At 43.7% G+C, this 12,075-nt stretch overlaps 1 protein-coding gene across 5 annotated transcripts in view; it reads right to left on the bottom strand.

Annotated features, from left to right (window-relative positions):
• The window catches only part of NBAS (NBAS subunit of NRZ tethering complex), a 367,149-nt gene that overhangs the window by 14,565 nt on the left and 340,509 nt on the right, over nucleotides 1-12,075 (bottom strand). For 4 of the 5 annotated variants that reach the window (XM_086700060.1, XM_086700059.1, XM_086700058.1 and 1 more), the window contains 2 exons: nucleotides 7,785-7,924; nucleotides 3,673-3,817 (listed from right to left, as the gene is read on the bottom strand). In XM_086700060.1, coding sequence (XP_086556186.1) covers nucleotides 3,673-3,817; nucleotides 7,785-7,924 — 285 coding nt within the window. Of the gene's footprint in view, nucleotides 1-3,672; nucleotides 3,818-7,784; nucleotides 7,925-12,075 lie in introns of those variants that run through there. The other variant, XM_086700061.1, reaches the window with a different exon arrangement.

Consider the following 12,075-nt stretch of genomic DNA (forward strand, 5'->3'; position numbering starts at 1 on the left):
CAGTCACAAAGAGCTGCAACTTGGAAGTTTAAATTTGTAAATGCCAAGAAACTGTTTTATGCTGGTTTCTAATTCTGAATATCCCCCATTCCTGAGAGTGCTTCATATATTGCCATGGATACAAGCTAAGAAGGATACAGAACTTTCAAGACTACAGAAATATGATCTGTGAGCAGCACTGATCTTATCCTTCTGGTAATATTTTCCATCAGCAAAACCAACATGGCGGGAAGTAAACAAGAACCAGGAACAACGGCAGGCATTGCATAAAGACATTCTGAAGAGTCACGAAGAACAGAAAACAATCTCTAAATATGGGAACTCAGTGGGGAGACAGGAAATGTGGATGAAGTACCCTGTCCTAGACAGTTGGACAAACGTACTTTATAAACCACAGAGTAGAGCAACCAAAAGTAATAAATTTTAAAAAATTGAGTCATGGATCATTTTACCACCAGAGTGATATTAAATATTATGCACTTCTCGGGGCGCCTGGGTGGCGCAGTCGGTTAAGCGTCCGACTTCAGCCAGGTCACGATCTCGCGGTCCGTGAGTTCGAGCCCCGCGTCGGGCTCTGGGCTGATGGCTCGGAGCCTGGAGCCTGTTTCCGATTCTGTGTCTCCCTCTCTCTCTGCCCCTCCCCCGTTCATGCTCTGTCTCTCTCTGTCCCAAAAATAAATAAAAAACGTTGAAAAAAAAATTTAAAAAAAAAATATTATGCACTTCTGAAATTAGACAATGTAATTTCCAAAGGTGGTAAAATAAACTTAAGAAGACATTTCCATTTATTAATTACCATGTTCCTTCCTCTGTAACCATTTTAACTCGCATTTGAGCACCTTTAACAATCAATAAAAATAGTACCTAACATTTGCAAGGTTCTTTTAATCATGGCATCCTAAGAAAAAAAAATCTGTAAACATACCCAAATTCGAGACAGAAGTGAGGCAGCGTAAGGAAAATAAAGAAAAGTCACTGTGGCAACACAACTCGTTTGATAACGATTATCTTTCACCTTATCAAACCGGAACGGAGAAGCGCTAATGGCTTACTTCAACATGGGCTTTAATCCAGTACCTTCCCCCCTGCCCCAAGAGAACCGGAGGTTGATGGAAACTCGTGATTAGGTGCTTTGGGTGCAGTTGGAAAGAGCCTCCAGTCAGCCTCCTCAAAGGCCTGGAGACCTTGGGGAATACTCAGAACTAGAGTCCCCTCGGAGATCACATGATCTAACTCCTTGTTTGTTTCCGGGGCCAGAAAAGGGAGGGGCAGAGCATCTGGCGCTTTTCTCATGGCCACAGATCACGCTGTGGCCCAGTCCGGAGAAGGACAGTACAATTTGCTGCATCACCAGGGCTCCTGCTGCTCTTGTACATCTGATACCCCTGCCCTTCAGGTGCTCCCAGTCCCAAGAAAGAGGACAGGCTCTAATCCCCTTCCCTGGTGTGTGAGGAATACTCTAATAGACGTGTGCTTCAGGCACTGTGCTATGTATTCTGAGTTCCTTAAAACACTCGGGAAGCATTGGTCCGATGATTCTGAGATTAAGCGGGACCACTGTAAATAAAATATTATTCCATTTGTCAAGGCACCTCAACCTGGCCGTAGAAGCATATTAGGGAGCTGAATCATTATAGTTATTTAACTTCTCGTTCAATCACCAACTTTTTTTTTTTTTAATGGGAAACAGAGCACAATTTACAATGCGTTGGTCAATAAAAAGAAGAACAACATACTTCTCCCTGCATGTCCTCGAAGGTCGCCCCTAAACTTCACATGCAATGCTGACAGCTCTCACTACTGCTTTGGACACTCAGATATGTTTATCACCCGCTGCCGGGTGGCTGCAAGACAACACATGTAACTGTTACTGAACCTCAATTATGTAATGAATGGTATGATGTCAAGGTCAAAGATGCAGTGGCCATGTTCTCAGCTAACTTACGTTCCTTGCCTCAGAACTAACGGTAGTAAAACCAAACCAGTGAGGATATTTAAATAAAAACCAAATTCTCCAGGTAATGATAGAGATCTCGACACACTAGAGCTAACACACTACAGGCCATTCTTGAAGGAAGTATCATAGAAAAGGGGGATGACAATGACGCTTATACAAGCACATAAAACATGCACATTCAATATGCAGACACCCCAAGCGTAGGAAGCACGGCTCACTAGGAAGTATTTATTTTCCAAGCATTCAAGTGGAACGTCGGTTTGATGACCAGATCCGCCCTTTGTTGCCCGAGTGACCAGGAGCCAGACCTTTGCTCTCAGAGCCTCAGTTCCATCGGCTGTTAACTGAAGGTCAAGGAGCCTCCTTACCGGTGGTGGAGAGGGTTAAGTGGGGCGATGGAAGTGGACGCCCAAGAGTGGGAGCAAACGCTACTTTTACTGCCATTACCACCAGCTTGCGATACAGAGACAGTCGGTCCTAAATAGTGCTTCCCTAACTCAGATTCGGCAGAACCGGCACTTCTGGGGTTTGGTCCTGACCTAACGGTGCTTGATCTTAGGTTATGGTAAGGCGAAGGTGAACCCCTCATCACGTACATACCACTCACCCTGGTGAGGGCAATAAACTGTGTTGAGTCCCCGCTCCACACAGTAGGTTGAAACCCGCTGCAGGTGAGTGATAACACAGCCACGGTTCCCACCCTTCCAGTGCTCACAGCGCAGTGCGACAGATCGCAGGTAGGTAAGTAGCGGAGACCAGCAAATCACAAACTGTGGCATAAAGGAAAGTTATTTCTGCTGTTGGTACTTTAAATATTTTATAGAAGAATTTTGTCATTCTGGTGGTTGGAAACCTTTAAATGGAGAAAATATTTTAAAATTCGATCAGAAAACACTTAGCCGGTCCCTCATTCAGAAAACAATCCATTAAATGTACATTCATAATGAGAATATCTTCCTTGAGTGATTACTGCGAGGATTCGAAGCATCATATTTACAATTTTATTTTCAAGTTTACCTCCTATGTGGCAGGAACCTGAAAACCAATTAATCAATTTAGTGCCATTATCCAAATGCTTATATTTAAGACATGTAGAAGTTGCTCAAACAGCACACTGCTGAGGTCAGATTCACAGCAGGGAGCTGTAATTAATATGTACTTATTTGAGAATGTACAAATTTACATACATTAAACAAATGCCTCGGTGACAGCCAAATTATGGGCTCAGAGAGAGAATGGTGGTCAAAATGGAGGTGGCTGAGTCTTTATCGTGTTTACAGAGATTAAACATTGTGGTTATGTGATCTTCCTACAACAATGGCAGAAAGCACGGAAAAGCGAGAGCGGCTGGCCACCTGCCCAGAGGGGTGCTAACACTTCCCACTCCATCACCACCTGGTCCGGTTTGGGCAGAGACAACACAGGGGCTGGCTACGCAGACCCCTGGGGACGTAAGCTTGAGTTAGACATGAAAGGGCATCCAAGAGGAACTGGAAGCTGAGTCACACCCTAAGATTTGCAAAGGGAATCGGCTTCAGAGCATCCTTTCAATACGACTTTTCTTCATTTGATCTACTGGAAATTATGGGCCTTTGCCTACTGATAACTTCAGCCAAGTGTTCCTCAAGCAGAGTCGCTGATGACTGCTTCTAATAAAGAGTTTGGACAAGGAAAAGGGATGCCCCCCGGGAAAGCCACTTGAAATACCCGCTTACCTCTGCGGGGAGCATCTGCTTGGTGTCATATAAAGAGCGGCACATTCTCAAAACCTCATTCCCCAGTCCGTCCTTGTTCTCCGATGTGCACCTGGTCAGCATGGCTGTTGCCAGTCTCACCCACGGATTGCTGGTTATGCTGGACCTGAGGGAGGAAAACACGAGACACTGGGAATGGATGATTAACGCTCTAAAAACTGCGGTGCGCAATTTTTAAAGAGAGAAGAAATGCCACCTTTTGAAACAAAATGCTTTGGGCAAACTACAGTCACAATCTAGATGCTGCGTTCCTCCTTCAAGTCTGTATTGTAGAAGGAAGAACATCTCACAGAGAAAACAGCTTGCTGTGGCATTACCAAGTGCCCAGCAGCGTGGAGGCCGTGGGCAGACACTATGAGCAGAGGCCTCCCTCGGGCCAAAGGCCGGCTCCCTGGCTTCCTACTTGGGTGACTCAGGGAAGTCACTGAAACTCTCTCTGCCTAGTCATTTAGTGCTGGGGAAGCCACCCAACCTCTCTGGGCCTCAGTTCTTTTTCATTCTGAAAGAGCAACTTAATGTTTTCTTTGCAAAATTGCTTTATTCAATGAATGATGTTTGTAATTGTGAATTATCGCTCTTAATTGCAGGCACATTTCACTATCTACTACCTAAATAATGGCTTTTGTTTATCATAGGATTATGACAGACTCAGGGGTCAGGGCGGGGCTGAAGGACACAAGGGCGCAGCAGAGGTCAGCCTGTGAGCACAGACCGAGGAAGCAACACATAAGAGGTAGAGACATCACACTTCATACAGCTTCCTTATTTCTGAAACATAAACGCATCCCAAAGTTTGCTCTGTTTCCTTCCTCTGGATGTCAGGACCTCATGTTTCATACCAACATCACGATTTACATTTCAACAGACAAGGTGAAGGCACATTCATCCCATGGCCTCAGGAACAGGGTACCAATTTTACTTAGATACATTAAGATAATTTTCCTATTTATGAAGATTCTGTTGTCTCATTAGAATGGCTCTAGAGTCTAGACACTGAACACCTAAGGATGGTTCTTCCCTTGAAAGGGCCTTATCCCTCGCCCCCTAAGAAAAATGTCAGGTGTAACAATGACAAAGGGACTCACTAGCCTCTGGCAAAGCCTTTGTGTCTCAGCTCAAACGAACAATGTGTGAGGACAAAGAGTCCTGCTTATTCAAGGTACAAAGCTCTGAGAGTGTCTGGTAGACTGAGGAGTCTTCTTACATGCAAGGACCCACCCTCTGCTTTCCTGTTTCAAAGTCTGAATTCCACCTTTCTGCGTTTTCCCTACCAGGCCGCCTCACTGCAGTAGGAACACTGGCCTGCCCAAACAGTGGGCCCCGATGGGCCATGTGGCTTTGACGACAATTATCAAGATGTACTTTGCACCAGCCAGCTTTGATACACTGGATGAGAATTATACATGTCCCATAAGTACGAATCTATTATTCTTCCCATGCATTTTCCCACAGGGGAATAAAACTAAAAAACCAAAGTTGGTTCCAGTAAATTAGCAATCACGTGGATCAGGCAGATTTCTCAGTTTTTACCTTTATTGTGTTAACTGGCAACATTCCGTCATTGTCACACTATCCTTCCCTTCCTCCTGCCTTTCCTGATTTTTCTCTCCTCTTTCCTTAACGGGGGGTGGGGGGTGGTGATTTTGGAAGTGAGGTCACACATTTGATTATCTGGGAACAGAAAAGGGACTCAAAAGTACTTTAAAGAACCTATTGGTAAGGTGTCCCATCATACAGTGTCTTGTGGTGAAACACAAATTCGGGAAAGGAAAAAAGCCACAAGAGACCACTTTATTTGACTTATCCTCAGGTACCCGCTCGGATGGAGACACAGCTGGTCAGAGGGGTTAGGCAGACTGGTAGTGCATTGTTTCGATTCTAATGATTTCGTAAAGGAGGTTTTTAGAACACAGGTTAGCAATTTAGTGATTTCACTTCATTCTGGCCACAAAAGAATATACCTTTAAAAACTTAGGTTTTAAAAACCTGCTAATGCATTAAATGTTTAAAATGCAATACATGCCTTAAGCTATTAAGCTGAGTTCACTTCGTGTGGGTAAGCCAGTGTTTCGAAATGGTCACTGTTCTAAACATCACAAGAAACTGTAAAACCACAGTAAGCTCAGCTCATCTACTAGACGGTATCGTTTTCCGATTTTGAAAAACTCTCTTTAGACTGAGACATCTGTTTGGAGGGTATGAAGGAATCCGCAACGCAACCCTGATCACTTTCTTAAAAAGCAAAGCGTTACTGACAATCTAATTAGTGAGTGAACCGCACACCATCGTCACATGAGAGCTGCTTGGGAACCTTCCAGAGAGGCGGGCTCAGCAGGCCCAGCGGGGGACCCTGCTCCCAATGAGAACCCATGGGCTCCGGGGCAGCCCCGCCATGACAGCTGGGACCCAATGGAAACGCTGCTCCGATACATGGTCACGTGGGAAACTGAAGGCTTGGGTGTGAGAAGCTGTACTGCAGGGCCTCAAATAGGGAAGGTGAGACCCGAATCTTAAAAGCTACACATCCGCATGTCATCTATGCCACAAACAGTAGAAATCAAAAGAAACGGTCTTCCCCCTTTCTGAAAACACTCGTTCGGACACAAAACAAAAACACCGCTCTCCTTGATTGGCTTCAGGAATTCCAACAGGCTCACCCTGGGGTTAAGTGAGAGGGCCTTTGCCGGCTGTTTGGTAGCAGTCCTTCACAAACTGCACACGGAAGAATGACTCTTCAGGGAAAACCTCCCTTAGCTCCTGGGGGCACAGAGGTGCGTGCTGGCCCGGGCAGAGCCGGTTGCTGGGCCCGGGGCGGGGGGGCAGGGGGCGGGCAGCTGAGTCGTGGGGCAGGCGGGCCTGTGGAGCAGAGGCACGGGTGGGCGCGCCTGCTTTTTGCCAACGAGGAGCAGCAGTTCGTCACAGATGGCGCATGTGCCCAGAAGACAGCTGGCCGTGTCTTCCGCGGGCATCCTTGGCTGACAGCACGGGGACTGCGTGACTACCGCGTGCGGCCCTGAGTGGCAGCTGCGAGCTCAGCACGACGTGCAGGAAACATGGGCTGTGAGGGCGGCCAGTCGTCAAGTGAGACCTCTGCCTCGTCCACTTACTGACCACGTGGGGCCGAAAGTTCTTAGACTTCTGAATTCCCACTCCCTCTTTAGAAAATTGGATGATGTCACTCTCCATGCAGGTTTACTGAATGAATTAAGACTAAGCGTAAAACGCACGTAACACTGTGTGTCCTCACTAAATGGGAACTATCAATTGATTCCATTCGGATTCTCAATTCGGCACTGCAAGCTGTGTTGAAAGAGACTCAGAACATTTCCCGGTGAAAATACTGGAACGGAATTATTTTGCTGACGTTATAAATCAGATGTTATTATAAAGCACTGATATTTTTGAATAAAATATTTGGCTGTAGGGGCAAGGAGAAACGGAAAGAAACAGCAATATTTCCAAAAAAAAAAAAAAAAAAAAAAAAAAACAACAATTTTAATTTTCTCCAAAGGTTGATGCTGATTTTATATATTTCTTCTCACTGGCTCTTTTGAAGGTACTGAATTAAAATTTTTTTTTTTACTCTTTATTTATTTTCAAGAGAAAGAGACGGAGTGTGAGTGGGGAAGGAACAGAGAGAGAGGGAGACACAGAATCCGAAGCCGGCTCCAGGCTCCGAGCTGTCAGCACAGAGCCTGATGCGGGACTCAAACTCATGAACCGTGAGATCATGACCTGAGCTTAAGGTGGCCACTTAACTGACTGAGCCACCCAGGCTCCCCTGAAGGTACTGGATTTTTAAATTTTTTTTTTTTAAAGTTTATTTATTTTTGAGACAGAGAGAGACAGAGCATGAACGGGGGAGGGTCAGAGAGAGGGAGACTCAGAATCTGAAACCGGCTCCAGGCTCTGAGCTGTCAGCACAGAACCCGAGGCGGGGCTTGAACTCACTGACCATGAGATCATGACCTGAGCCGAAGTCGGCCGCTTAACCGACTGAGCCACCCAGGCGCCCCCTGGATTTTTAAAAGTAAGAACAGACCAAGGAAATTTAACTTCATGTTAACACTCACACGTGGTCGTGTTTCATAGGCGGCCAAGCTTGCAGGAGCAAAACCAAGTGCTGAAATTCAACCTCCTGGTGGCTACATTCCAGGAGCTCCACGAAGAGAGAATAGCGGTTTTCTTCATTCTCGATGTCAGCTATGTCCACCTGTGTGGAAATACACACTTGACACTGGTGGCAAAGGCTACTTCACTGCTTTACAGAAGAATTCATATTTGATGACTTTGAGGAAACATTCTCGAAAACTTTTACAATGTGTTGGGAGGTAAGATTCAACACCACCACCCTCACCTCCTCCCTACTGTCCCACCACCCGCAAAAAAAACCTTCAAAAGCTCTCTCCTTTACCCAGCTTAAAACGTTAGAACAAATCACAGGAAAGTTCTGAACGTTCCTTACGAAAATAAATTTAAACAAGTAGATTTCCAGAGAGCTGGCTTAGTGATTTCCTAATATACGTCAAGTTAAAATACAGAATTATTTTATATGAAACTATAATTCGTCTAACTTAACATTAGCCAATTTTTTTTAGTTTAAATTATCCTCCATGTACTTCTACTTTTCATTTTAGCATTTTTTTATTGCTGAGTCTTCATGTTGTGTAGAAAATTTCTCTAGACTTGACTAAATTGTATTTGTTATGATTTTTGTTACACATCAAAATAAAGCAAAATATCTTTTATTTGAATCTCCATTTCTGATGCAAAAGAAGTCCTGATCAGTAAAAAACACTAATTTTTCCTCTCATCGCATAACTGAATATTTCCTTTATTTACACTGAGGCAGTCCTGAAACGAATCACATCTCCAACACCTCTGTGGATGAAAATGTTTGCTATGTTAAGTTAGAAAGCAGTTTTAAATATAAAAGTAAGCCAAAAGCTGGTTTGCCTGTTCCCTAGCCTCTCTTAACACAGATGCCCCGCATTCGAGTACATTAGATACAGATGATGATAGAGGCCTTGAAAGGATAAAAGAATGGATGGTTACCTACACATTTGTTAAATTTTCTGTACAAATACATATTTCCAAAGCATTTAATTTAATGGTCATTCTGGCTCTGGTCCCAAGTAGCCACCTGAAAAGTCACAGCATATAGTCTGCATTCTCACAAAAGCTGACATGTACTATGAAATGTTCAGTAATTATAGGGGAAGTCCTGCTCACATGGTGACCTGGCAGATCAAAACCTGCTTGAAAGCTCCACGTCCTTCTTCCATGGACTAATAACCCAAAAGCATTTTACAGTTTGGGAAATCATTTCATGACCCAGGAAGAGTTCACCCTTATAACTGTTTTGGGTGGAGAACAGCACAGGTGTTATTAGCCCCCCTTTATAGATGCAGAAACAGGCTTATCTGTCCCAATAACAAGGTGAGCAAGTGGCAGAGCCAGTAGGTAATTATGATCATATCAGAATGTTCTGGAATTAGAGGACTCAATAAGCTAGACAAGCCCTGAAATATTTAAATAGGGGGTCTAATTGGGAGTTAGGCAACATTTTCTCACCTATTTATACAGAAATGTTTAAAAAAATTCCAAACTGAAGAAATCCACCTGTTTTTCACCTGACCTCCCACCTTCAACTCCTCTCCAGGCTCAGGGTCTCTCAGATCGTCCGCATCCACCACGTGCGCCTCCCCTCGGGAACTTTGATCTTGTTTTCTCTGCCTGCCACATTCTCTCTGCAGATGTCTGTATGGTGCATTCGCTTATTTCCTTCAAATTCCTCAAATGTCACCTCATCAGGGAACGTGCTGTGTAACTGTCCACCTTAAGTAGCATATTCCCCCACACCATCTGTCTCCCTCACCTTGTTTTGCACTTACAAGGATGGGACATGTTTCGTATGTATTGGTTGATTGCCTTTCTTCCTCTATAAGAATGGAAGCTCCTTGAAAACAGAGACTTTCACTTATTTGTTCACCGGTTTATCCCTACTCCTTAAAATAATGCCTGACAGACAGCAGATGCAGAATACTATTGAGTGTATGAACTAATGCGTATACAAATGAATAAATGAAGACAATCCATCATTTATAAAATATTTTAGCACAGAATGGTGATACTAAATATTCACGAGTTGCCGTAAAGTTTTGGCTCTTCTCTCTCTCTCTTTTTTTTTTTTTTTTACTGGAGACAGACATGAGGCTTAAAACGAAGACGCCAGTGAGAAGGGAATCACTAAACATGACTCAAAGGAGGCCCGTGTATTGACATGATGTCTCCACCAACAATGCCCTGTGGCTAGTTGTGTGATTTCAGTGCAGTCCCTCTCTTTGGGTCCTATTTTCCTCATTTCAAAAATGTGCTCCAAGAAGCCCTGAAGTTTCAGAAGATCTGAGGAGGTGCCTGAAGGTCTGCGGGAGGGAAAAGGGCAGGTAAATGGCTGCTCTTGTCGGAGTTACAATCCAAGCTTTTATAGCTTATTTGTAGGAAAGGTTTTGTGGGTTTTTAAAAATGTTTATTTTTGAGAGAGAGAGAGAGAGCGCGCGCACACACATGTGCAAGCGAGCGGGAGAGGGGCAAAGAGAGAGGGAGAGACAGAATCCCAACCAGGCTCCACGCTGTCAGCACAGAGCCCCACGTGGGGACTGAACTCATGAACCATGAGATAATGACCTGGGCCAAAGTCGGATGCTTAACCGACTGAGCCACCCAGGCAACCCATGGGTTTTGCATTTTAAAAATAGTTAAAAACAACTGAATGATGCCTCTAGTGTCAGTCCTCCAGTTTCCATAATTAACGACTGTATGATGAATAACAAGTAGTTGCTCCTTGACATGAAAGGCAGAGTCTACATAGGTTTCCTGAGGACACCACGAAAAGGAAGAGATTAGGAAAAAGTGATTCTTGCTTCCAAGATCATTTAGATTTTTTAAAATATTTTTTGAGAGAGAAGGAGAGAAAGAGAGAGAGAGAATCCCAAGCAGGATCTATGTTGTCAGTGCAGAGCCTGACGCAGGGCTTCATCTCCTGAAACATGAGATCATGACCTGAGTCGAAATCAAGAGGCAGACGCTTAACCGATTGAGCCACCCAGGTGTCCCAAGATCATTTAGATTTATTTTCAGAAACTGTAAGAGCCTGTAAATTTTTAGGAAGTGTAGTGTATCTAAAAGGAGAGAAAGATTTTTAAAAAACTATAAATTAGGGGCGCCTGGGTGGCTCAGTCAGTTATTTGGCTCAGGTCATGATCTCGTGGTTCATGAGTTCAAGCCCCATGTCAGGCTCTGTGCTGACAGCTCAGAGCCTGGAGCCTGCTTCAGTTTCTGTGTCTCCCTCTCTCTCTGCCCCTCCCCCCTCTCAAAAATAAATAGACATTAACAATAAATAAATAAATAAAAATAAAAAAACTATAAATTAAACCTTCATATGTTTGTTTTTCTATTAGTGTTAAATAATAGTTTCCATTTTTAACACATGTTTGGTAATGACTTTCTTTGTATAACACCTTTTTCTTGTATACACAGACTTTATAAAAGTGTGCCTTTGTCAGGAAACAGTTTCTTCTGAAAGTTCATTAACATTTCAATTATTAGCAACTTAATTTTCAGAGCATTGACCTCATGTTTAAAATACAAATGTGAAAAACATAGAAACTTACACAATTATCCATTTTGTGTAGGCACATTTGTATACTCCCTCACATCATGAAGGGTTTCAATTTTTAAGCTGCTCAGCTCTTAAGAAAGCAGTTTTAGGGGCATCTGGGTGGCTCAGTCAGTTGAGCACCTGACTCTTGATTTTGGCTCATGTCATGACCTCACGGTTCATGGGATGGAGCCCCATGTCGGGCTCTGTGCTAATAGCAGGGAACCTGCTTGGGATTCTCTCTCTCCCTCTCTCTCTCTCTCTGCCCTTCTCCTGATCACACTCTCTTTCTGTCTCTCTCAAAATAAATAAATAAACAAACATTTAAACAAACAAACAAAAAAAGATTGAGGTACCTGTGTGGCTCAGTTGGTTAAGCATCTGACTTTAGCTCAGGTCATGATCTCATGGCTTGTGAATTCGAGTCCCGCTTTGGGCTCTGTGCTGACAAGCTGGAAGCCTACAGCCTGCTTCAGATTGTGTCTCCCTCTCTCTCTGCCTCTCCCTGACTTGTGCTCTGTCTCTCAAAAATAAACATTAAAAAAAATAAATATAGTCCTGAAAATGGACTCGAGTGCATGTTTTTTTAACATGAGAAAGAATATGCCTTGCCAGATAATCAGTACACACAGTAAAACCTTAGATTATGAGTAACTTGTTCTGTGAGTGTTCTGCAAGACAAACAAACCTTTCTAATAAATTTT

Source organism: Puma concolor, chromosome A3 (genome assembly GCF_028749965.1).
Source record: "Puma concolor isolate L17-30 chromosome A3, mPumCon1.1.hap2, whole genome shotgun sequence".
NCBI lineage: Eukaryota > Metazoa > Chordata > Mammalia > Carnivora > Felidae > Puma > Puma concolor.